The 27,693-nt window shown below is 41.0% G+C and overlaps 1 protein-coding gene across 3 annotated transcripts in view; it reads left to right on the top strand.

Annotated features, from left to right (window-relative positions):
- Positions 1 to 17,503, top strand: part of WIPF1 (WAS/WASL interacting protein family member 1) — a 72,104-nt gene extending 54,601 nt beyond the window's left edge. For 2 of the 3 annotated variants that reach the window (XM_034785572.1, XM_034785573.1), the window contains exons 2-8: positions 1,551 to 1,639; positions 3,127 to 3,256; positions 6,100 to 6,258; positions 8,293 to 9,060; positions 12,109 to 12,327; positions 14,623 to 14,736; positions 15,889 to 17,503. In XM_034785572.1, the coding sequence (XP_034641463.1) occupies positions 1,589 to 1,639; positions 3,127 to 3,256; positions 6,100 to 6,258; positions 8,293 to 9,060; positions 12,109 to 12,327; positions 14,623 to 14,736; positions 15,889 to 15,944 (1,497 nt within the window). In that variant the 5' untranslated portion in view covers positions 1,551 to 1,588 and the 3' untranslated portion in view covers positions 15,945 to 17,503. Of the gene's footprint in view, positions 1 to 397; positions 474 to 1,550; positions 1,640 to 3,126; positions 3,257 to 6,099; positions 6,259 to 8,292; positions 9,061 to 12,108; positions 12,328 to 14,622; positions 14,737 to 15,888 lie in introns of all 3 variants that reach the window. The other variant, XM_034785574.1, reaches the window with a different exon arrangement.
- Positions 17,504 to 27,693: the final 10,190 nt, after the last annotated feature.

The following is a 27,693-nucleotide window of genomic DNA, read 5'->3' as shown; positions in this document are numbered from 1 at the left end:
CCCTCCCTCCCTCCCGATTTTCCCGGACATGCCCGGCTTTTGGGGATTTCCCCCCGGACGGGGATTTGAGCCCCCAAAAGCCGGACATGTCCGGGAAAATCCGGACGTATGGTAACCCTAGCCTAGGTTGGCTGCAGAGGAGTAGTCTGTTCTCTCTCAGTTGGGCAATTTTGTGCAATCCCCCCCCGCCATGTTTATTCATGAAAGTGTCATTTGTGCCTGTCGCTGATAACTTGCTGTCACAGTATTTGGTAGGAAATCTTTCTCTCTTCTACACCCCCTCAGTCTGTTCCTATACCAAGCTGAGATTTTTCGTTTGAAAGTACGTTGTACTGTGAGGCCTGGGTTTCTGCTACAATAATAATGTGCGTTTAAATAGTGCTTTTCATCCTTGCAGATCCCCAAACGCTTTGGGCTAGACTGCCCCTTACCCAGCCATGTGCGGAAGTAAGGCCTCTCTGCTGCATAGCCTGGTAAGGGCAGCCGACTGCAGCTCCAGCCGAGTGGGGGAGAGAGTGGGTTGCTAGCCTTCCTTGGTGAGGAAGCAGGTGGGCAGTGAGAGGAGCCGTGGCTGGGCATACTACTGGCCTGCCAGAGTAGCTGGTCAGGCACACCGCAGGGAGTAAGGTGCTCCCAAAGAGAAATGAAGTAACATACTTCCTTCTTTCTCCCCCCTCCCCAAGTTTAAATCGCTCTTAGGGGACTGCAGCCTTTTTAAAGTACCAATTTAAAAGTTCTAATAGCCAAGGGTGTTTTTTCAAAGTGATGCTTGGAGATTTAGCTGTGTGACAATCACTGAGACTTTTCCTGCAGTCTTTGCTCAGGAGAAAATCTCATGGGATTCGATGGGAATTTTGCCTGAGCATTATTTATTAATGCATATTCTCAAGTGCCTTCCACCAGAGAGAGTAGTGCAGAATAAAGCCCATCAACAGGAGGTGCACAACTGAATCCCCATACACTGCGTATAGATTGTGGTGGTATTGCCTGGTAACAAGTCATCTTTACCTGATCTCACCTGGAATTCTCATAGTTGCAAGCCACTGAAATCTTGTGTGGACACCCAGTTTATGTATGTCACTACTGCTAATACTTGTGGCTGTTTCTTGTCAAAGTTTAAAATACGAAATATTCTCCTAACACTGATTTATGCTCAGGCCTGACCTACACGGGGGAGGGATCGATTTAAGTTATGCAACTTCAGCTACGTCAATAACGTAGCTGAAGTCGACGTACTTAGATCGACTTACCGCAGTGTCTTCACTACAGTGTGTCGACTGCTGCCGCTCCCGCGTCGACTCCACCTGCACCTCTCGCCGAGCTGGAGTACAGGAGTCGACGGAAGAGCACTTGGGGATCGATTTAGACGCGATAAATCGATCCCCGCTGGATCGATCGCTGCCCGCCAATCCGGCCGGTAGTGAAGACATACCCTCAGAAAATGTAGCTGCTAAATCTGTTAGCTAAGCATGTGGTTCAGCAGTCAGGATAAAGTGTGAATACCAAGTTTATAGATTTGTTACTTTACTCTATCTCATTGTTGTTGACAGATTTCATAGCAATATCAGGAAAAGTTCCACTGTAGACCATGCCTGTCCCTCCCCCTCCAGCTCCTCCGCCTCCCCCAACTCTTGCACTGGTAAGTTTCAACTTAGAAGTAGTCACATGAAATATAAATGTAAAATATTTGTTACAATGTACTATGTGGGTCATATTTAAAGGGGCAAATTCTGGACCTTTGTGCACAATCATGTATTTGGGACTCGGGTAAGGGATTCCCTCCGTGGCTGGAGAATGTACTCCTTGCTGCTACTCCTTCCCACTGACTGACTGCACTACTGTCCTCACCTGCTCTGCATCCCCTTGCTCCCTCCATACAGGTGGGTTAGTCTAATATATGGTTTCTCAAACTGGGGGTCATGGCCATGTTTCAGGAGATGGTGACCACCTTCTCTGTCATTACAGCTACATGGGAAACTTTTTCTCTGTTGTAACATGAGGCCATCCTATGGAGATGATTGAGAACCATTAGGCTAATGGATCTTCCTATTCGATGAACCAGTGGCTTTGATCCATCCCTGCCCCACTTCCCCTTTATGCTGCCACTGAAAGCTATGCCACACAAGGGTGCAGAGGTGTTCTTCGTGGTCTCTGTCCCCACTTTCTGGGAAACGTCCATATTACTGAGCTGGCAAATCAGGAAACCTTTTCAATGGCCATTAAATGATCTCAAAACAAGGTTTTGGGATCTTTTCTCAGGTGCAGTTTTGCAAGGAAAGAAGGGGAGAAACCTAATGCAACAAATTCAGACTGAATGAGTAACGTGTTTTCCTTCAGTCATGACAGGCTTTAGAAACGTTTGGAAAGATTGGAACTTGTATTTTGTATAACAATACGAAACATTTCCTCTCTTTTTCTAAACTTGTCGTTACCCTTTCTGAATGCTGAGGTAATGCAAAAATTACACTCTGAAAAGACAAAGCAGATGCAACTGAGGTTGGGAATCTTAAAACCTTGACTGGAAATCAGAAAGGCCTGTGATGTTTGAAGTGGAAGATCAACATTTTCCAGATAGATTTAATGAAGGAAAACAGTAGCCAAATGCTTGGTTTCCTTCCGAGGCATCCAGTGTTTGGATATTATGTACTTCAGTGTGATTATTTTTTTTGTTTTGTTTTTTCCCCCCAAGAACTTCAATCTTTCTGTGCAAATCAACAGTGTGTATGGTTTGCTCTCGTTCATTCTCCAAAATAGTAACCTTTTTTTTTTTCAGTTCCATCTTTTCAATTATATTTTTAAATTGAGATTTCTAAAAAAGACACCTCCATCTTGGCTTCATATGTATCAAATATGGACTCTGAATGCCGGGTGGAAGAGAGGACTGTTTCAAAATACACCATTGGTGTGGCAATGGATCCTGAGTGTTGAAACAGAAGTAGATTTTTGGGGACCAGAATCTTTGTTTGCAAGGCTAACTGCTTTTAGTGCCACATTTGTAAGAGGGAGACTGTGACACGAAACTCATTTTGACTGCTTTTGGGTTAAAAATGGAGGTATCCATTATACCCTTTACATAAGCAGGATGCTGCAGTTTTATTTTATATCTTTATTTGTTTCATTTTGCAGGCAAATACCGAAAAGCCTTCCTTAAACAGGTCTGAACAAGCAGGGCGAAATGCTCTCTTATCTGATATTAGCAAAGGAAAAAGGCTAAAAAAGGCTGTTACTAATGATAGAAGTGCCCCTATCCTAGACCGTAAGTACAGTTCTGTTTAATGTAGTTAATGAATGATGAGTTAATATGCAAAATTAGAGTAGTTTTTATAATCAGCAGGTGAAGAAATGCAGGATGGTCAGGCAAAATAAATTATTGTAAATGGTCAAATAATTTGCTATATTAGTGCATGTTTTAAAACACTTGAGATATCCATTACTGTTTATAAAATGTGTATAGTAATTTGTGTGCTAACTGGTAAGTCTATAGCAAAATGTAACTGGCACAACTAAGTGTAATGGTGGGGAATGGGGAAAAACAGTGTATTGCTTTCGAGTTTTGCAGTACATGCCTATTTTAAAGGCAGACTGCAGTGATTTTTTTTTAAGTACTTCTTTAGATGGCTATAAAAAAATTCTTAATTTCAAAGCAGTATATAAAAATATCTGCACCCACCACTGATATGAAATGGTCAGCTGTTTTAATAATTACAAAAGTAACTGCATCTTGATGTCAGGACAGGAGGATGAGAGCTGCTGGTATATGCCCAGGATGGGTGGTAGAAGCAACCTGCATTCCACAGGTACCACTGGCCCTTTGGCTCTGACTAGGTGTCCATATTATATGGATGGAAACAGTAAAGGAAAGAAAAGATCCAGAAAAGTATTTAATTTGCCTAAAAATATCTGGTAAAAGTATGTACTGTTCCCTGAATCTCTGATCTTCCTGTTACAATGCTTGAAAATTTAATCAGTCTGATAACATTTAATATGAAACAGTTACATATTTATGTACAAGTTATTTTAAAAATATCTCCTGAATTATTTAGTAATGTTCTATTTTTGATCAAGTGCATGGAAATGCTCTTTAAATCCCATTACAGTCTTTCTGTAATGCACTAAAAGTCTCTGCACAAACAAAAGTATGTGCAGCGTTGAGATAGTGCCCGGGTTGAGTCCTTTATTTATGAATTGACCCTAGTATCTCTAAGCAAAATCTTAGCCAAAGCTCTGAACCTCTGCTACACCTGGGCGGTGTCACTCTGATGTGTGCAGTCGCACCATGCTGGGGTGACTCCTCTAGAGTTACCTAGCTAGACATTTATGTTCTATGCGTGCAGAGGTGCTAACAGGCCACTTCACCTTGAATAAATATGTGCTAACAATATGTGTTAGCATCTGTTCCACCTTGTATTTAGTTGTGATGCTCTGAGTACCTGTCCCAGTATCTGTGTAGCTTGAAAGCTTGTCTCTCTCACCAATAGAAGTTGGTCCAATAAAAGCTTCTTCCAATTACTTCTTTCCAGTCTGGGGACAGAAGTGCTGTGTGGCTCAACCTGCCAGATAGTGTTCTGTAGCAACTCAGTTGCATGACAGTCTACCTGTGCTGGAGGAGGCTCTCCATCCAGTTGAGCTGCTACAGTGCATCAGAACTCCCCTTGGCAGATGCAGAGGAGACTGGAAAAGCACCATTCCTAAGAACTCTGGGAAGGTAGGAGAGAAACAGGAAAGAGGATCAAGAAAATAAAAGCCCATCCCTTTAGTAAGTCGTGGGGGCGCTGTCTGGTGACAGAAGGCATTTCACAGCCAGATTAGCTGATGGGAAGCACATTGACAGGCACTCAATCCAGACTTCCACGATGGGGGTGTAGAGGAATACAGCCTGGTCTAGCCCAGCATGTTTTAACCCTGGATTTTAATGGGAAGATGACTGAAGAACACCGAAGCACTGAAAGGAATGAGATTTCTTAAAAGTGAACCAGAAAAAACAAGCAAAGTAGATCTAGGGCTGCATTCAGCGAGATGCCTAATTTGAGGCATGTGGGTATTCCCATTGAAAGCTAGGCACGTGTTTCACTACTCTGCTGAATTGGAGCTATCATGGCAAGGCGATCAATGGGGATTAAAGGTAGATTAAATAGTAACATTAAAGATGATGGGGTCTATTTTCTTGTTTGCATGAGTTAATAAACGATGAAAGACTAAAGTCTCATAGCAGGAACTCTCCAGAGGTTTACCCCCTAAGCAAGTCAGAGCTGAATTTGGCCCAGTGTGCCTAACAAAGGGGAAGGGTGCAATTGAGCATTTCCCCATAAATACATCTTTTCTCTTTAAGGGAGAGATTACTGAATAGTGCATCTCATCCGCAGCCCTGAAACCCCCTTTACAAAGGATGGAAAATACCATTCTCCCTTTTTTAAAAAAATGTGGAAACTGAGGTGCGAGAAATGACTTGCTCAAGTTCACATGGTATCTGTGACCGAGCAGGGAACAGAACCTAAGTCTCCTGAGTCCCCATCCTGTGCCCTGCTCATTGCACTGTGCTGCTCTAAAGTAGTCCCTTGCCTTTATTTAGAACCAGGAAAATACTTTAACCCGCCATTTCACTTACGGTGTCAATATTTGTCATGGTCAGAGTAGAAAGAAGTATTTTTATATTATGACCATTTCTACCGATTGGAAAAACAAGCTAAAATCCATTCCTAGGCCCTCCCAAAACTATCTTAAAAACAACTCCCTGATCTCTTGGGGGGCTTTGTTCAATATGTATTTGTGGCAGCAACCCCATTGGTGACTGAGGTTTGTGCACATTCCAAGCCTCCAAATTGGTCAGACCACCACCAGAAGGACAGCTCTTCCATCTATAACCAAGCCTATAAATCTGGGGAAGGTGGAGAAGGATTAGGGACCAACGGCCTGGGAAAAAATGGAAGCCCAACATGAAAGTGTGGCTGAAGGGAATTATCATCGCCCCAACCTATTCTAGTCCCAACTTCTGCTCTGTGCCTGCTTCATAATCCTGTAGTCCAAGACAGCGAGAAGAAAAAGGAGAGGATATGAAAAATACTGGCTATGTTTTAAAATTCCTGATTTTTGTTTCAACAGAACCCAAAGGATCTGGTGGCGGCGGCGGTGGTGGTGGTGGAGGAAGTGGTGGAGGAGGAGGCGGCGGTGGTGGCTATGGCGGAGGTGGACCACCTGGCTTAGGAGGCCTGTTTCAGTCAGGAATGCCAAAGCTCAGATCTGCAGCAAATCGAGATACAGGTAAGGAGGATTTCCCAGATCTGTGAATTCAGTCAAGACTATTAAAAGCTTTCTAAATGATTAAATTTACAAAAACATTCATACAAGAGTAATAAAATTATGCAAGAGTTCTTTGGCTCAGGGAATGCTTCCAAACATATGTAAACAAAATACAACTAAAATATCATTAAGGGGTTAACTTTAAACTCTTGCACACAGTAAACTCTGAAGAAAACCAGCATTCACTCTTGTGCCTCAGTATTTCAATCTCTATAGCAGGTACGGTCATCCCTTGAGTAACTAGGTACAAGGAAGGGAGTTAAAAAGAAATGCAGTTTCAGACTTAAATTTGGCTTTGTGAGTTTCATTCTTAGTGCTATGTTATATAGGGATATTTGTGGGAGAGAAGTTAAATTCCTTCCTCCCCTCCACCCCTTCCTGAAGGTATTACTGATAAATAAAAATCTCAGGATTGAGACCTCACCTGTGGTGTACAGTAATAAGGGCCAGATCCAGTCCATTGCTCTGTGTGTGCGTACCCTCAAAGTGTAGCATCAAGAGGATCCCACGCTAGAACTCCCTTAAGCCCTAGGGAAACTGGCCTCCTCTTAAACTGGAGAGACCATTTCAACCCCAAGGGGGCATAATTTACCTGTTAAGGTATGTGGCAAACATCCCATCTGGCTGCTATGCAAGCTATCATCAGCAGCATGCATTAGCTGGGCATACACACTTTTTTGCATGTCACAGGTTTTCAAAGGAGCTGCCCCATGGACAAAGCAGGTTCTGTGGCGGGCAAGACTTATAAAATTGTGGATTTGCCACTTGTCGAGGAAGGTTGGGCCCTGGTGATTATTGACATGAGAGGATGTAATGGCTCCATCTAAATGTGTACTTAGGATGCTATTAATGGCCTATGCTCATTACAGATCTAACTTAATCTTTCAGCACATGTTGACACAACACAAACTTTCAGAGGTGGTTTTATGTATGTTAGTCTGTGCTGGGAACTCTTCTTAATGCAAAGGTTCCCAGCATAATAGACCAGTGTTTCTTCAATTGCAAAACTGCCTCTTCCAGAAAAACACAAGCAAATCCATAAAAAATGGATCCTGGAAGAGGGAAGAAATGGGAGAGGTTTTTTTTCTGGATTACGTTCAAGTCCTCTTCCTTTTGCTGAATTCTAGCAATCAAATATTGATTGACAGTTAAGATGCTTCTGCTGACATGTTGAAAACCCTAAATCATTGTTCTTCACAGTTTTTTCCACGGAGAGTTTCTTCCCTCCATGCTGTTAATGTTTGCATCAGGGAAGCCTGAAAATAAATCCTATTATATCATTAGCAATGGTCCATAATCGCTCTAGTCCAATGGTTCTCAACCAGAGGTATGTGTACCCCTGGGGTACAGAGAGGTCTTCCAGGGGGTACATCAACTAATCTAGATTTTGCTTAGTTTTACAACAGGCTACATAAAAAGCACTAGTGAAGTCAATACAAACTAAAATTTAATACAGATAATGTCTTGTTTATACTGCTCTATGTACTTACTTTTCAGTATATAGTATAATATTTATATTCCAGTTGATTTATTTTATAATTATATGGTAAAATATGAGAAAGTAAGCAATTTTTCAGTAATAGTGTGCTGTGACACTTTTTTGTATTTTTGTCTGATTTTGTAAACAAGTCGTTTTTTAAGTGAGGTGCAACTTGGGGGTACGCAAGACAAATCAGACTTCTGAAAGGGGTACAGTAGTTTGGAAAGGATGAGAGCCACTGATCTAGTCTATCATAAGTATCCTTTGTATGCCGTCCTGCTGTGATAGAACATAATGGCTACTTTGGAGCCGTTGCTACAAATGCATTTAAATTACCTATTGAGTAGTCTTATGGGGACAAATCATGAAGACTTCAGTCAGTCCTTACATCCAGTGCAAAACTCCCAGTGCATTCAAGTAAAGAATTGACAATTTGGCCCATTCTCGCAGTGTGTTTTACCTTCTCTGCCTATTGCCCAACCCTTTACCCTGATGTGAAACTTCTCTGTTTCCAGATTCTGGAGGAAACAGACCTCCCATGCTGCCACCAGGAGCAAGAACAACATCTGCCAAGCCTTTTTCACCTCTAGGTGCCACAGGGAGATTTCCAGGGCCTTCTTTGGGGCAAAGAAGTACCCCTCCCGAACCACAGAGAAACCGAATGCCACCTCCGAGACCTGATTTTGGTTCCAAACCAGATACAGGACCTCCTCCAGTGCCAAATACTCCAAGACCCATTCCATCAGGTTTACACAACAGAGTATCTCCTCCTGTGCCAGGAGCAAACAGGCAAACCAGCACAGGGCCTATCCCTCCATCTTTCCCAGGAAACAGAAATACAGGATTCGGAGGATCTATTCGCCAGTCGACTCCAAGTTCCTCACCTTCTTTCTCTAACAGACCTCCCCTTCCTCCTGCACCTGGCAAGTCAACAGATGACAAGCCGCCGCCACCGCCACCTCCAGCAGGAAACAGGGCATCCGTCAACCGGGAACCTTCCTTTCCACCTCCACCACCTCAAAACAGTAAACCTCCCGTTCCTTCCACACCTCGGCCACCCGCGGTCTCACAGGCTCCACCCCTGCCTCCAGGCAGACCAGGCTTACCTCCAGTTCCACCCATTTCCAGTGGAAATGATGACATGCCACGTCTTCCACAAAGGAATCTCTCTCTAGGTTCTCTTGCTCCTCCCAGCTTGCCTGGGACAGGTCGATCTGGCCCTCTTCCTCCCCCTCCAAATGAGCGGCCTCCTCCTCCAGTAAGAGATCCACCTAGCAGATCAGGTATGGCAGTGTGCATTTTTTTCTGCTCTCCAGACCACCCTTGTAATGACTAAACTAACTGTTATCCACATGGTTTCAGTGAAGTAGCTGAATTTACCTCCAACACCAATTTCCTTCATGCTTTTCAGAATGTAATATGAGCTGTAGCTTTAAATCGATTGACATGGTTTGCTGTTTGTTTGCCATATAAATTGAAGCTATAGACCAAAATGGCAATCAGTTTTAAAAGCTGAAGTCCTCCTTTCACTGAAAAAGTGTAACTGACTGGTTCAATCAGTTACATCTTTAAAAATCACTATTCAGACTTGAATTAACTACCATGACCTGAGTTTGATTTGCAAGTTATTTTTGCAGGCACATGGGTCATGTACTTGCCATTTCATGTAATACTACCTGTCTTCAGTTGGGCTGATTACAAGCACCATTCCACTCAAGTCATTTTTAGTAGTAGTAATTATGCTGTAGTATTTACACATTCATTATTACTATCATAGTTAATAGCAACTACAAACTGTATGTTTGATTATATTTTTTGGTGCAACAAACTTGTTTTATCTGTGGGTCCAATTAGATGAGTAATCTTTACCCCCAGGAGTAGTACAGTTTGTCAATGGCAATGCTAACAAGTAAAGGTTTGCAGAAACAGGCTCTCTGCATGTTAAACATCATGTACACTTATGGTGGTATTTATGTTATTTTAATAGATGTTACAACAGTAGTTATCATAACAAGTGTCATTATATTTGAGTCAACTTTGTCACTTATCATATGCAGATTTCTAACAAAAATAATATTGTTTCCATGGTGATATTTCATAATATGCTTTGCCCTGTGCCTTTTATTACTAATGTTCAAGAACATAGATTATACCCTTATTGTTAATAACAATCTTCTTGATGATGTAGTAAATAGAAGGGGACCTTGTGTTTGCTTCTTAATCCATATCCTTCCAATATTTTCATTGTTTTTAGTTGGAATAATTTCTCTCATTATCTTAGTTACTAAAATGAATTAACCCTCACTAGTGGAGCACCATTGCAGGATTGCAAGCTGTAGTAGCATGTAAATGTAAACCACAAAGTACGTAGGATTTCTTGTGACACATTTTTGCTTTTGAATAGTGGCGCAATATCTGCTGATCTATTTTTAATAGATGTATCTGTAATACATTTTCAATAGATGTAACTAGATTTCTTTGAGCTGAGGGAACACTTGTAATAAAAAAATGACTTAGGAGAGTTTAATTGTGTTGATTAATTGCCCCACATTATGTGCGATATCTTTCATGCTGGCTCTAGGCATGTTACCGCTACAGTTGTTCCAATATACTGACATTGGAAATGGTAAAGTCTGTGTCTGAGGTCTGTTTCTAATTCAGAGACAGATTGATGTACTGCAACCACAGCAGAGCCTGGCATGCAGCAAATATTTGTGTAAGGAAGAGAACTGATCCCACACTGTTTAACATTGCCATTCTTGAGCTGAATTCTCCTTTACGCTATGCCACTGGCAGACTCTGGTCCTAACACCCAGCGTGGATGGAAAAGGGAGTGAAGTGCCAAAGTCTGCTGACAATAGAAAATTATTCAGGATAGTTCAGTCCAAAGCTGACTGTGAAGCGTTACAAAGGGATCTCACAAAACTGGGTGACTGAGCAACAAAGGGGCAGATGAAACCCAACATTGATAAGTGCAAAGTAATGCCCATTGGAAAAAATAATCTCAACTATACATATATAATGATGGATTCTAAATTGGCTGTTCCCACCCAAGAAAAAGATTTTGGAGTCCCCTAGATTGTTCTGTGGAAACTTCTGCTCAGCAGTCAAAAAGGCTAACAGAGTGATAGGAACTATTAGGAAGGAGAGAGAAAATATGACCGAAAAATATCATAATGCTACTATATAAATCCATGGTGCGCCCACACCTTCAATACAGTGTCCTGTTCTGGTTGCCCTATCTCAAAAAGGATATAGTAGAACTAGAAAAGGTCCAGGGAAAGGCAACAAAAATGATCAGGGGTATGGAATGGCTTCCATATGAGGAGAGACTTAAAAGACTAGGGCTGTTCCGCTTAGAAAATGAATGACTAAGGGGAGATATGATAGAGGTTTATAAAATCATGAATGGTGTAGAAAAAAGTGAATAGAGAAGTGTGTTTTACCCGTTCCCACAATACAAATATCAGGCATCACCCGACTGAAATTAATAGTCCATTGGTTTAACAGAAATAAGAGGAAGTACTTTTTCACATTATGCATAATTAACCTGTGGAACTCGTTACCATGAGATGTTGTGATGGCCAAAAGTATAACTTGGCTATTAACCAAAATGATCAGGGTGACCCTAAACCTCTGACTGTCAGAAGCCAGAAGTGGAAGCCAGGGGTGGTTCACTCCAAAATTGTCCCGTTCTGTACACTCTCCCTGAAGCTGTGGTACTGGCCACAGTTGGAGGCAGGATCTTGGGCTAGATGACCCATTGGTCTGACTCATTATAGTCGCTCTTATGTTCTCTTGGTTCAGAGAGCTCTTACACCACTTCCCATCCCGTTACCTTAAAAGAGGGTGTGACTGAAGGAAATGGGATATGGCCAGGACTCTCTGTGCTGCCCTGATGCTCCATTGTGGTTTCAGCCCTTTGTAACCATTTGTAGCCAGCATAAGTTAGAGCAGCTTTAGGGCTGCATTAACGTGGAACGAAGAGACCAGCCCTGCACAGAGGCTATATGAGGCAAAGGGAGTGGAAGGGTGACATTTAAGCCTCCTTTCTGTGTAAACATTCCCCTTGAACCTGCACTCTGGGCAGATCAGCCACACCCAGAGGAGGGTGGCTCAGGAAAGAGATGTCAAACACTACATTACTGCAATCCCTCCCTCCGGCTGAAGGAGGCAGACAACCCTCCCCATTGCTTTTGGAGCCCATCAAAGCCAGTGTCCTATCTGACACCCTTCAGAGCGATGCAAGACGACAATGCTTAGAGCTGATAGAATAACAGTAGGTTTTATGGTACAATAGATTATTGATTTGTGTCTCTGTCTTGATTCAGGACCCCTTCCACCTCCTCCCCCTGTAAACAGAAATGGCAGCATTTCACGGGCATTGCCTGCTACTCCACAGCTGCCTTCCAGGGCAGGATTAGAAAACCAGAGAGGTGGACCAAGGCCTCCACTTCCTCCTGACAGACCTGGTTCCGGAGCTCCTCCACCACCACCTCCTGCATCATCATCGGCAATCAGAAATGGCTTCCAGGACTCATCATGTGAAGGTGAGCTGTGTTCTCAGACATACTCAACATATCACTCTCTCATCACTCAGAAGCTTTGCCTAAGTAAAGCTATCAGCATTTGACCCCCCCCCCAAATGTTAAATGAGATACTTCACTGATGCTCAGAGTCTGATTCTGAGCTCTCACCAGTTTTACACTGGAGTTATTCCTGACTGACCCAGGTTTAACTTGGGTCTAAAAAGGCCTGCCATATGGAGTTATCTGAATATTTTAATGTGGAAAACAGAAGTGCAAAGTTAACAGTACGACTGACATGAACATACTAGCATGCCAGTGGGACTTCAGCAAGTACTGGACCTCAGAAATAACCATTCAAAAGTAACCTAAAAAGAGGAAACATGTGTGCCATACTTTACTTCTTTTTGCTGTATAAAGAAAGCCTGAAGGATTTTTTTTTTCCATGTTAAAAATTCAGGTCTCCTCTGCCCTGAAACCCTTTGGAGAACTGAAGTAGTGGGATTAGGACATCACAGGAGACAAAGTAAAAGCTGAGCAGTAGAGAAGAAAAGGGATCTTCAGTCAAACTGTTTAAAACTTTTTGGGTTTTTCCATTTTGGCTACTAAACAGTGGGGATAAAGGATATGTGCATTAAAGATGAATCAGTCCTTTCCTTTCAATTCAGGCATGAGCTCACAATATACATTTGCATCTCCCAACAAAATCAGGAAAGACCAGACTTGACATTCCTGATATTTCTAAGCTAAAAAGCAAGCAGAAAATAAGACTATAAAATTATCCTTCTGAGCTTTCTTGATGCAGCATAAGAGGCAAAACTGGATGCAACCACTTTTTTCTGTGCAAATCATCTTTAGGGGTCAGAACCTACATAGTTCCTACTCAAGCAGAACTCTAATTGAAATCCAGGTGAGTCTTGCTTGCCTCAGGAATGCAAATCTGGGCTCCAAAATAATCAATCCTGTGGTCAATTGTTGGTAAAGTTCACTCAGGTCGTAGCTGGATGACCTCATACAAAAACCTACATTACAAGAGTGTTATGGTTGCAAAGTGCTGGAAATGACAAAAAACAAAGTTGCCTGTGTGCCCTTATTCTGCCCCTTGAGCATCTGCATTCAGATACAGGATGGTGTAATATGAGCGCAGGCTATTTTTATTTTTTCCAGGATTTTGATTTATTACTACTGTGTCATTGGAATCCGACCCCTCTTTTATTGTACAGGGAAATGTGCGTCTCTAGCAGTTGAAGAAATACTGATACCTTTAGCTTTATCTTCACACTTTTTACAAAAGATGCACATTTCTCCTTGATTATGCATTTTCTCACAGTGCTGCTAATTTTTCTTTGAACATTGAATTTTATTGGATGCTATAGTGGTTCTGGTTGTTTGGATACTTTGTACATCGATGAGGTCTAAATAGCTGTAATACAAATTCAGCACCCTGAATCCTACTACACATTTCTATAGTAGGAGAGAAGATTAATTTAATATAGAATATGTAGGGCCAAATTTATTATATGCATAAGTGGGTGCAATATTGATGTCACCAGCAGGTAATCTAGAATCAGGAAATCACCTAGAGTGAGATCTCCCACGAACTCCAGGCCCTTTATGCTGCGTACAAGGGCCGGAGTAATGTAAAGAGACTCTCTAAAAGCTTCATAGCTGACTATGGGAGGATCCCCCAGCACAGGCACTGTGAAAAGACAGTCATAAGGCTGCCCTCCAAGGACTACCCCTTACAAGCCAAAGCATAGGGGCCATGCCCGGGTGGGGCAAAGGGCAGATGGTTCAAGGCAGCGCTGTGGCCTGTAAGGTAGCCCAGGGAAACTACCATAACTTAGTTTAGGCAGCTCTTGGAGGCCCTATCTATGCCAAGGCTTGAAGCCACCATCCCCTTGGGCATCGAATCTCAACCTGAAGGCTAAGTTCTTCTGCACAGACGGGAAGGTGGGTGGAAGACACTGAATCTTCATATAACATTCTGAGTCGCACTGTTAGGACTCTTGTGGATTTCAATGGACTCCTGTTTGGATTATGTTTCTTAGTTTGTTTTTTATGGAGCATTGTAAACAATAAGACAAGGCAGGTGCAATGACGTAAATGATCAATGAATGATAAAGTGAATTCAGGCTAATTTGGGCCATCTTTTTGTTCTGTGTTTGTACAGTATCTAGTACAGTGGGGTTCAGGTGTATGACTTGGCTTCTAGGAGGTACTGCAAAACAGAATGTGTAATAATATCAATACTACGCAACTCTTCTATTCAGAATTGTTACTTTTAAAATTTTCCTGTAACTGTTTGTTTATTTCAAGATGAGTGGGAAAGCAGATTTTCCTTCCATCCGATATCTGACCTGCCACCTCCAGAGCCATATGTTCCAATGAACAAAAGTTACCCCAGTAAACTAGCAAGGAATGAAAGCAGAGGTATGTTTTGGTTTTGGTTTTGTTTTGCCAAATATTGTTAATTTTGAAAGATAATAGTCAGGCCTTCAGATGGCCTAGTGATGGATGTGGTGAAAGAACCTACACAGAGTAGTGGGGGATAAAAATATTTATAACTGGGAACAATTTGCATCTCTATGTATCTGCTTTCCCTTAGTAGACTGAGTTTACTAATTTCTCTGCTAATTACCATTACCCCTTTTCTATTCGCTATAGGCTGCACACACCGTCCAACCTAAAAACTCATAATTCTGCCTTCAGACATGCAAACACAACTCCCATTGGGATTGTAAAGGTGTTGGAGGGCAGAATAGGGCCTAATAGATCTACCAATATTTTTGTTGTTGTTGGCTTGAAGAAATTTAATGGTTGAGTTCTCATGTATACAAATATTGTAGGTGTTCCCTGTGCAAGTCCCTCTTCTGTTGTTGAGAATAGACTCTATAGACACAAAAATATGTAAAATCTCTTTGGGTAAAAATGGGAGAAACCAACATCCTCTTAATAATTTAAGATTTATAAGTCTAAGGGCCTGATCTCGCACCCTATCCATGCAGGAAACACTGAAAGATTGTTTGCAGGATCAAGTCCTATTAAACTTGCTAGTTTTTTTTTTTTTAAGTGGGGGGAGGGCCTGGGAACTGTATACCCTTCTCAAATTTAATTTGCCTAGTTTTTGGATGAAAATTTTTCTTGTGGAGAAATGGTGCTGTGAGATTTTATCACACTTAAACTGTAGAACTTTAGTGTTTTTATTACAATTTGCATTTGTTTTAAAGTCACAGTGAGACTTAATGCCCTTGTAGAACTGATAACTCTTATTAATACTAACAAGAGTTGTAGATGTGTCCTCAAGAGGCAGAAAGAGCCGAAAGGCAGAAAAACCACATGCTTTTTGGCATTTGGGGCATTAAATAGTTACTTAATAGGAACTATTCTGTACATTATTTATATTTCTTATCTTGGTAAATAAATCATCCAATAAACTACACAAAACTGCTCTTAAAATGGATCATACGGGTACTTAAAATGCGTAGTTCTTCAGCAATCGTTTCATGAGGAGCTTGGGCATGCTCTTCTGTGTGAAAGAAATAGATCCTGATGAACACAGCCATCTCTTTCTTTCATTTCTAGATGGCTCTGGCCGAAGGGAAAGAGGTGTCCCACCGCTCCCACCTATACCGAGGTGAAGTGGATTTCCAGCCCTTCTCAGGGTGACTGCTGTTTTTAAATTTCTCATGAATTACTTCTCACGCCCATGTCATTGGAAAGTTGCCTCTTCTGCTTTATTTCCACTTTTGGCTTGTGATTAGGGGTAATTTGAGTATCTATTAGAGAAGTAAGGTACAGTTTATGTACCATAGTTGCTTAAAACTATAGATTTTACTTGCTTATATAGCAGGCTGTCATGAAAGGCATTTCGGGGACCATATAGAACAATATACATATTCTTACTGGGTCCCATCCTGTTCCCAGTGATCTTGGTGGGAGTTTTGCCATTGAATTCAACAAGAGCAGGCACAAGCCCACTAACTAGTTTTGGGTGAAGTAGTTATAACATTTGAACTACAGAGTCCAATAATTTCCTGCTGTCTGCCTGGAAATTAATCACATGGGGACAGCACACAGATGAGATTCCCTTGGATCTTTTTTTGCACGCTTCAACGCCCTATCCTGCTTCTGCATGCTACTGCTCAACTTTATGTGAGCCTGCAAGTTAACTGTTCAACCCAAATTCTTTTGACCATAGTTTAGCCTGTCAGAAGCATGTGTTTATGCTACAGATTGCACACCCTTCCCCTGAGTGTGACAAGTAAATGGCATCGTTTTCTGACACCCCACCAGCACTGGGCTCCAGCAGAGGCTATCTCCAGCCTTCATTCTCGAGGGGAAACGTTGCCATGACATGAAGGAGAATTCTCAAAAGAAAAGAGAAAATTGAAAATTCAGCAGAGTATGGCTGATATGACCCTGTATGGCCCTGATGCCTTGTTTTGTAATAGTCTTATGCTGTTAATCTCTACTGATTCTTTCCATTTGGATGTGGATCATGCCCTCAAAATTGGATTACTGTAATGCTCTTTATGTTGGGTTACACCTGAAGACTACTCAAACTGCGGCTAGATCAAAATGCAGCCTCCCCCTTAATTATATGCTCCTTCTGTGAAGCCTGCTAACACCTGTGCTCCACAGATTGCATTGGCTTCCCATTTGTTTCTGGGTATAATTCATTAGTCAAAAACATCTTGAAGCTCTGTGTGGTTTGGCTGCTCAAGAAAGTGCTTCTCCCTTGTGTTGCATGGCAATTGAGATCAACTGAGTGCCCTCACATTTAAACAGGAGGGGTCTGGTGGAAGGGCATTTTCTAGTGAAAGCCATAAACTCTAGAACTCGCTGTCCATGCTGGTTCAACAGGGGTGCAGTGTATTGACCTTCTGAGCTTGCTCCATGGCCTGCCTGGGTCCAAACTTTTGTTTGAGGGTATCAGGAGGGATCTGAAGGAAATTCCCTTATTAGGAGAAAGCAAACTTTTTTTTAAGCATTGTGGTGATTGGTGAAATTGCAGATCTGCTTTTAAATATTGTACATGAGCAAAGAATGTTTGTTTAGTGCATTTTATAAACTGATGTAAACATGGAAAAAGACATTGGAAATCATAGGAGGACTTTGATTCTGGATTTGAACGTGTCTGATGAATGTATCTCTGTCAGCTGGACTTCTGAAAGTTCGCTTTGAAGAATGACTTTCCGTCACCAATCTCTGACTCTCTCAATGTGCTCACTGGAGTCCACAGGAAGTCCTCACTGGTGGACATGTTTCATACTGTGTTGCTCATTAAATCAAAGGAAGAAGCCATGCAGGTTAGAAATATATTGGGCAAAATGCCGACGCCTCCCCCCCGCAACCTCCCAGCAGTGGAAAACCTGATTCCTCATTCAGTTCTGCGGGTTTTGTTACAGTATGATACTTTTGAGCCCAGCGCTTGAACATCTGAGGGGGGTTGGCAGAAGAGACTCTTCAAAATGAACATTGAACCCTAGGGAAATGGTGTGCAGTGGGACCGTCTCCATTATGTGACTATGTAGTGGCAGATCCCACGCGGCCTTACAATCTGTGTAATCCCATTGACGACAGGGTAGGATTTGAACATGATGAATACAGCTTTGCCTTTGTGGTATGTTTGTTTACAAAGTCACGTTTGGATTTTTTAACCTATGATAGTATTTGATAAAAGACATATTTGTACATTTTGATATCTCTGGGCCTGATTCTGAGATGCGTTCCACGGACCTGATCCTACATCGAAATACACGCACACACAGGATCAGAGCCATGTGAGCTTCTTGCACAGATTTCAGAAGAAGCTCCACCTGTGACATGTATCTTTGGATCAAGCCCGTGTGATCTGTAAATGTACTAACATCACTTGTAAGCATGGCACTTAAACATTCAGGCTATGAATATTGAAAGTCTGTATGTGGCCCACTATTGTGTGAATCTAAAGTCCAAAAAAGATTTAAAACACCTAGTGATATTTATAGGATAAATTATTGTATTGATGCTGTTAAACCAAAGCACTTATGGCTTTCTGAGGAATGACATCATAGACTTGAGAATACAATATTTTAATGCATCACCCTGCCAAAGTCTTAATAAAATATGAATAGTTATGCAGTGTAACAACTAAGAGCAACTCCAGAAGTTATACATTTCTTTGTAACTTATCTGCATACAGCAAGACGGTTTTACTTTGGCTGTGTCAATGAAAATACTGTATTTCATTCCTGTAGCTGACTGCACCAAAATACTCTATAATTCACTTCATGAGCAGAATTTCTCCACAATCATAACCAAAGCCATAACAAATTAGCGTAAGTCTAATTTTAAACTGTGATGTGGGCTTCAGTGAGGGAAGCAAAGAAATCTAATCTATTTGAAACTGTCTGATTCTTAGCACTTTCTTTACGAGTAGAAATATTTTCAATATGTATACGCAAAGCAGCCATAAAACACCTTTGAGAAATGATAGTAGTAATAAATGTATATCTTTTGATTGTAAAATTCACCAAATATATTCAAAAAACAGTGCATCATTTTAACATTCAGTATATCATTTTGTATACAAGTAGATATTTACAATAAGATCAGTATTACAATATTTATTTCACTATGCATAGTGTTTTAAAAAGATAAGCATGAAACAAAACTGGTTAATCCAACAGTGCCTTACTATATTTTAACAAACTTTTGATGTCAAAATAGCAATTGCTGCCTTTTTATACAAATTTTAGATGTTATGCTTTGATGTCTAATGTAAAATACAAAACAGTGCTTATAGCGTGAGAATACGATGTCTGAGCTAAGTGTTTGCATTTGTAACATGCTTGATCCACTAATTTCAAAGGGAGTAGTATGTTTGAAAAGACTGCTGGGTCAGGCCTTTAATTGGGGTATGGATGGAAGTTTGCTTAATTCCAAATCAATTTCTGGTGTTAATGCATTTGGAAATTAAGCACATTTACCCCACATGTTTACAGTCATTGGACCAATGTATCTCTTCTGTTATACCTGTACGATCCAATTAACTTCAATGGGGTTGTGCAAGTGTATTAGAGGACCACTGACTGACTGTGTTTAGGATTTAGTATGTTTATTTTGATTGCATGGTATTTTAAACATGCACTTCTTAAACTGTCTGTATGTCATCACCTGAGACTCAAATTGTGACAAAGATGACCACTGAAACTCATTTCTATGCAAATCAAGCAGATAAATAAAATCAGAGCTTTCTGTGTGAGATGGCCATTTTTATTTATATTTTCTATTCAGTATTTTTGGATGAAAAGCACATGATATATATCTGTTGGAGTGACTTTCTTGATGCTTTGTGACTTTATTCTAGCCACTCTGTTTAGGTATAAGAATTGTTACAGGAAACTAAATAGGTAATGCAGGAATCAGGAATTTTTGGAAATGAACTGAATAGCCTTGCATTAACTTTCTTTGGAAACCGTGATTCCCAGCACCAAAAGGTTCAGAAGAACAGCATCTTCTGGGATGGAACTACAAGATGCATTTCTTACGGTTTAAAAAATTAGACAGTAGCTTCTACTCAGAGAAATAACTGTTTTACATGTCTGTGGTGCAGTTTGCATTCTATTTATGAGGAAGGTGTAGGGAACTAATTTCCACTTGGGTTTGGGTGTCTTAGTACTATAATAATTTTGCTATGCAAAAAAATGCAATTAGAAACTACACCTCCTTTTAGAGTCAAGAATTCTGAGTCTTATGAGCAAACTCTTAATTTTAATTCAAACAAAATATTATGTAATGAGAAACCTTGACACAGTCATTATGGCAACACAATCTTAAAAAGAGGAAGGAAGAATTTGTGTGCATCGGATTACATAAAAGATGGAGTGAACAGTGATATAACAGTTCAAAACAAGACCTATATGTGCTTTCTCAATGTCATATTGTAGTATTGTGAATGTTGATGTCTTACTGTCCAGTAGAAACAAAATCTACTCTGGCATTACATTCGGTGTATAGTTTTCCAAACTCTACTCAACAAGGAAATAATGAGAATACCTTGCATGAAATATTCATTAAAAGAAAAACTGCTAAAAGAAACTGCTGCAAGGAAAATGTCTCCAAGTGAAAAGAGAGGAGGTGAGGAAGCCCTAAAGCGTCTAAAGTGAAATCTTCCGGGCTGTTTAATTAGTGTCTGGACCTTCACCATTGATGACAAAGGGGAGGTTTTGCAGGTGTTCAATGAGACTAGCTCAGGCTTATATAAGTTTTTAGTTCCCAAGAGTGTGCAATGGCTATGCAAGTCAAAGAGGTGGAAATGAAGACTGTGTGTCCAGAGAAAAGGAATAATGAACCTAATCAAGTATGTTTGAAATACAATTTAACTTGGTGCAATGAGGACAGGCTTGTAATGTAAGGTAATATAAAATGTGCTAAAGGCAACACTTATCATCTGGACTTGCGAAACCACACAAGACTGTAACAGAGGAAGGAATAGAGCTCAAAATGGTTCCTAAAGAACAAATAAAGCATTTCTCTGAAAGAAATGTGTCAAGTCCAGCTGACAGCCAGCTGTGCTGAGAGGAGATTCTGGTAACTTATATGAAGTCTTTGGGAAGCTTAACCAAAACTATCCAGAGCTGAGCTTGGAGCTAAGCTCTCTGGGCTTTTCATAAAATGTTAGTCATCAAGCAGAAGAAAAATAACATTTATTTTGTTTGTGATTCTTTTTCTCTATTTTCTGCCCTATGTTAAATAAATTTTTGCTTTTATTTAAGAGAATGAATTGATTGTGGAGACTTGCATTATTTTAGGAACAAACATGATCAGGTCCATCAGGAGAGAGGAAACTGACTACTGGCCTTAAAGGGAAGCAGAAGTGTAATAGTGAACCTGGGCACTTGCTCAAGACTTGCAAAATTTCTTCCCAAATTGGTATATACCACTTCCTTGCAGCACAGTGAGAGACTGAAAGGATGTCAAACTTGGTTACAATGATTTTTATATACACTAATGTAATACTTAAATTAGCCTGTTAATTTTGGTTAATGAATGTTACAAATTTACATTATATCTTATGATACTATACTTATAGGCAGGTAATATTTTAGGTCCAGATCCTACAATCATAGGTCCAGATCCTACAATAAAGACTTCAGGATTTGGTTCTAAGCAAGACAAACAAAAAATTTAAGGTAAGGTGTAATGCCAAACAAAAATGTATATGCGAGGAAAGTTTTATGCACCAAATGTCTCCACTAAACAGGGAGAAGCAAATATTTTGCCTTTTGGAATGCAAAATATTAGGCACTTCCACATTTCCCCAAAGAAGGGGGTCCTTTCACTTGTCACAGTTCTGCTTTCACTCCTGGGTTTTAGACTTTTCCTATACTTTAGTCCATTTGGAGCCAGTATATAGGGTTAGAACCCCCTAGTCACTGTGTGAAAATACAAGCTGGGTTTAAAGTCATGTTCTCCCTTCAACCTCTCCTCAGAAGTAGAAGGATTATTTAACCCTCATTAGGATAGTTCACAGCAATAACCCTAAAGCAGCCAATAAGTAGAGCCACAAAAATTGGCAGGTGTCTGACTGTTTGAAATTAATTTTAACCCTGTTCTTAAAGTGACTGGATTTCAAGTTAATGGTGTCCCCTTATCACAGATTATTATTTGTATTCCAGTAGTTCCTAGAGCACCCAACTGAAAATGGAGCCCCATTGTGCTAAGCAGCGAACACCTAGTGCGAGAGAGCCCTGACCCAAAGAGCTTGCACTATAAGAAGGGAGAAGGAGAGGAAATAACATTGAGAATGATGATGTGACAAATCTTCTTCTTTGGATGATCGGATCCTTTTGTGAAAGAAGTCCATATAGTACTGCATCTCAATTTACCATCATAAAAATGCAATGGGCTCACCTATTATTCTTTCACAGCTGGTGAAATTGATGTAATCAGTATAATGGTGCATTCTGAGATGGCTAAACTGTTAAACTCAGGGTACATGCAGGGAATTATAATTATAATATAGTCTTTAAAAACACCCATTTTGGTGATGGGCAGTTCTCTGGGTTTTTTTATTCTCAATTAGTTAAGAGTTGTGTAAGTTAAGCTTCTATAGAAAATCAGGCATAGAATAGTCTTGGAAAGGAAGCCACAAAAGATAACTTTGTAAATGTTTAAAATACAGAGCGTAAATTTCATTGCATTCCCATAGGAAGCTGCTGCTAATGCTCTCCTTGACTTGTATACCTTCAACAATATCTGTGTGCTAGATCAAAATCTTTGCACCTATTTACCAAGGAACTGAGATGAAACAAAATTGCAGTTCTTGTTTATATAAGGAAATAGTTCCAGACTAAAGGACATGCTGTTAAACCCCTCCTTGGAAATTTGGAATACTTGACGGGATTATAATTTCAAAACGGAAATCAAGTGAATAATATAAATAAAATATTAAAAAGGAAGATTGGCTAGAAGTAGAGGAGCTGGGGCCTTGTTTTCCTTAAACTACACTGTCATTGAAAGGAGCTAATTAAGATCAGATGAGTTCATATTAATATTACAGCTCACATCCATGATGCTCACAGTCTGGTTGACTCTCATACTTTTCAACTGTAAAGTCCTTGGGTAAGAGTTTTAAATGAGAGGCCAGAAAACTAGGTCAGCAACTGTTTTCTTTATTCAGCTGCAACCAAGCATCTGCCTGCCAGCTCCTAAACTTCTTAGTCAGTGAGATGGGGCTAAAACTAACACAGTCACTCCTAGTAATGCTCTTCTCCCAGTACATGATCATTTACCTTCTGCCAGACCACATGGATAGTCATGACATTTGCACCTAGGGTGACCAGATGTCCCGATTTTATTGGGACAGTCCTGATATTTGGGGCTTTTTCTTATATAGGTGCCTATTACCCCCGACCCCGTCCTGATTTTTCACACTTGCCATCTGGTCACCCTATTTGCACCATGTCTCTGACAGTAAGGAAGTCAAATCTTCAACTTCTAATGCAGTTTATTCAGTGGATTTGGAGCCTAGAAGAAGCTTCCTCACAAATTTTGAGATGCAAGTCTTCAGGAATGACGTGTGGCTGTAATCTGACTGGCTGTGAGCATAAAAAGGACAAAAAGAGGAAGCCCTAATGTGAGAACCAGTGAAAGGCTGTAATAATGGTAACCATTATTATTTGTATTCCAGTAGCACCTAGAGGCCCCAGCTGCGAGATGGGGTCCATTGTGCGATGCAATGAACTAAAACATGGTCTCTTTCCAAAGGAGGATAATGTAAAGAGAGAAGACAAAGGGTGGGAGAATGACTGATTATTTTTTTAAGTGCTTCTGCAGAAGCCAACTTAACAATAAAGAATAGTAAATATTGCCTGTAATCACAGTATGTGGTGGATTGTCTAAATGATGTATACAGTGTAAGATAACATGAGTGAGTTCTACAGAACTCAGCCTGCTGGGCCCTTATATTGTTTTGGTTTTATTATTGCCTCTTTTTTTTTTTTTAACCACTTAATTTCCTTTAAATGCCCCTCTCTATCTTTACATCATTCATTTTTTTTCTTCCTCAGCTGAAACAAGTAACATCTTTATTTCAGAAGTGCTGATACTAGTTCCTGTGAGTGCCTTCCTCATTTTGGATCTTAAACTATTTCTCGTTATTTTTCCCTGTTTTAGTTATTTCTGTTAGCACTCATAATGTGCATTTCGAAAAGAAGGCATCTTCCCTGCCCAAGTAGCTTGTAATATAAAGAAAAACAAATTATATTTTAAGTAGGGCATCGCTTTTCAGGGCTAATCTGTGCTCAAGAATAGGAACGTCTGGTATTTGATGGCAGTAGTTTTTACGAAAGACCGTTTTAAGCTTTTGGGACTCAGTTTTCAAAACCAGCCTCTAATAATACAAGCGCAACTCAGTCAATCTATGTTTTGTGTGTGAAATTAGTCAAATCAAGTGTGTGTGCACAAACATTCAAATTTGTGTGCAAAGCATACCAGCAAATACACACCTATCAGGTAATTAGCTATCCATCAAGCTGATTTTCGTATGGAAATCTAAGTTTTTGTATGCATATAAATTTGGACATGAATGGAGGGTCTTAACTCATTCTGATTTGAAAATGTGAGACTTTATACATACATAGCACTGTGCAAATAAGTTCCTCCCCTCACCCCCCCCCCCCTTTACGTCAATATTTTGCCATTTATTGCAGAGGGCAGATTTTGATAAACAAAAACAGTTACCATTAATCTGGCCAACATGATGCATTCCTTGTACTTTCTAATGTGTTGCAGTTTTTCTCTTTGGACGGTAGAGGGCCAAAGGGATCACATGCAATTAATGTATGTAAGTCATTTCCTAAGAAGGGAAGAGGGTGTGTGGATGAGGAAGAGGTAGCTGAAGTGTTCAGAGTATGACAAGAGCTCCGTAAAAGGAAGTGGTTCTGCATGTAAGATACAGTAGCTGTGAAAGCAGTGCACACACTGGGACTAGTGTCTAGCAGTTGTCAAAGGGTTGTGGAAAGTGTTTTGTTGTACCATCTATAAACCAACCCTTCATTGCTGGAGTCTTGTGAAATCGTTCTGGAGCCTTACTGAAAATAGAAGCTTTCACTTCTGCTATCTTGCAAGTTACTTGCATTCCTATGAAAGCAGTGAGACAAGGAAGATATTTTATTTGAGAATACACAAGTGCACCTATAAAATTCTAGTGGCCCTGTTTTTCTTTCTGGCTGGTTTCATGGAACACCTTCCCTGAGTCTGCCTGCCTGGCCCCTCCCCTTTCTTCATTCAAATTCCTCCTTCAAACTCATTTTTGCTATACTACCTCCCACAAGTGAATTATTACTTATTTAAAAATAAAATAATTTCCCAGGTGCCCAAATAACCACATCATTTTATTGCTGGGACCCTCATCCTGCCTGTGCAAGACTGTAAATTCTTCTGGGTAGGGCCCATATCTTTTTATTTGTTCTGCAAAGTGTCCCACAAACTTGGGGAAAGGGGGCTGTAAAAATAATTTTATTAATAAAAACATTCAAAATTATTTAAAATGTCTGTAGTTGATGGAACAGGTGTGGAGACACAAGTACATATAACACAACACGAGAGGCCTGCGTATGTATAGCTCAGGGGTGGGCAAACTTTTTGGCTCAAGGGCCACATCTGGGTATGGAAATTGTATGGCGGGCCATGAATGCTCATGAAATTGGGGTTGGGGTGTGGGAGGGGGTGAGGGCTGTAGCTGGGAGTGTGGGCTCTGGCGTGGGGCCAGAAATGAGTTCAGGGTGCAGGAGGGGGCTCCAGGCTGGGGCAGGAGATTGGGGCACGGGAGGGGTGAAGGCTCTGGCTGGGGATTCAGGCTCTGGGGTGGGGCTGAGGATGAGGGATTTAGGGTGCAGGAAGATTTTAAAAACCAAAAGAGAGTTTCTAAGCCTTCCAATCCTGCAATTTACTGAGCCCTAGTGAAATAAATTGGTGAGATCCTGGTTACACTGAAGTCCTTGGCAAAATGCCCATGGACTTCAGTGTGGCAAGGCTTCATGTGGCTCAGGGGTCTGCATGCCCAGCGTCACTAATAGGATTGTGATTTTGTTCCTTAGGTATATTTCAGAATGTTTCCTCTTGGTTTACAATTTGATTTGTGATTATGTTGGCTCCATACCAATTTGGATTCCAATTTGCAAAGAAAAAAAGTGTCTACTAGCTTGTTGTCAGTAGACAACACCTTGACTTACTGAATTTTGGCATTAAATCTCAGATTACTGCAAAAAAAAATTTTCCCCAGAATGTTCTTTACTTAAGAAAGCAAAGATGGTGTTTTCCAAAAGAGCACTAGGTGGCACTTGTGATTTGTTCACATAAGCCTTTGAATTGCAATCACAAGGGACTACATCTATAAGGTCACAGTCAACTTATGAAATTATATAATTTATAAATTACTTTTGATCAATATTTTACCTTGTGTGAGAACAAAATGCATTTTTACATTTTAAGATATATTTCCAACTCACAAAATACTTTGTTTGTAACCTCTTTGATCAGAACTATAGCTATGAAAATTTAAAGTTAGTGACAACAGCACCTGTCTATCTTTTGCCTGCTGGTTCAGCAACTTGTAAAATGACTCAAGTATAATCTAGACAGGGCCTGATTCTCCACTCAGTCACATAAGTTTTAGGTCAGTGTAACTCCATCAACCAACCTAAAACTGGTGTAACAAAGTGGAGAATCAGCTCCATAATTTTGTTACAAGAATAGATTCATCAGGAAGGCAGGATACTATTAGCATTTTAAAATATAAATAAAAAGCCCTGCATCCATTATTATAGCTAAACTGATGGAAGCAGAACAGAAGGTGAGAATTTAAACCAAGAGCAGGTGTTTATCGACACGGTTCAGAAAGAATAAAGGGAGAAAGGAGGGCTGCCATCACTGACAATATTTCAGATCTAGAAACATACCTGTCTCTTAAGGACCTTTAAGAATAATTAAATCAGTTCTGTGATCCGAAGAGCTGGCATGCGTGATCCATTTGAGGTCTCTTGCAACCCGAATGTGATGGATAAATTCATGGTGGTTAAGTCCATTAATGGCTATTAGCCAGGACAGGTAAGGAATGGTGTCCCTAGCCTCTGTCTGTCAGAGGATGGAGATGGATGGCAGGAGAGAGATCACTTGATCATTGCCTGTTAGGTTCACTCCCTCTGGGGCACCTGGCATTGGCCACTGTCAGTAGACAGGATACTGGGCTAGATGGACCTTTGGTCTGACCCGGTACGGTATGTTCTTATGTTGGTGTGTACCTCCCCCACACTGGTTCAGCAGGGATAAACCACGCTGTGTGGGTGAGGAGGTCATGCCCCCTCACCCCTGCTGGGCATGCTCCAGCTGGAACCTAGGTATAAAAGAGAATAGCTCAGCTCGCTGGAGCCTGGCTGCTGAAGGGAGTACATGTGTTTGCAGTCTCTCTTTGCGAAGAGCCTACTAGAGCACAGAGACACAGGAGCCAGTTGAGGCTCCAACCAGCCCCCCGCTGCTCACCACTGCCAACAGAGGAGAGACCGTGGAAGCCTCAAAACTACCAGTCTCGGAAGGAAGGATAGGAAGTAGCCCAGAGGAACTAGACAATGATCTGGTTATGGAACCAGGGTTAGACTCTGTGTGTTCTGGAAGGATCCCTGCTGAGCCTATGATGGATTCCCACCCCCAATTTCCCTGCAGACAAGGCCCTGAGTTGGGACCTGGTGGAGTAGGGAGGGCCCGACTGCCACCCACCCCAGGTGGCAGCCCACTCTACTCTGGCCATGGGGCCCTGCAGTCCCGCAGAGGAGGGCAGTTTTACTTATTCTAGCCACTGGGCTGCACTCTCCTGGGAGTCAGGGCCAGTACTGTGATGTGGGC

Source organism: Trachemys scripta, chromosome 11 (genome assembly GCF_013100865.1).
Source record: "Trachemys scripta elegans isolate TJP31775 chromosome 11, CAS_Tse_1.0, whole genome shotgun sequence".
NCBI classification, from domain to species: domain Eukaryota; kingdom Metazoa; phylum Chordata; order Testudines; family Emydidae; genus Trachemys; species Trachemys scripta.
The sequence above is the reverse complement of the archived record's forward strand: the minus strand, read 5'-3'. Positions and strand labels throughout refer to the sequence as shown.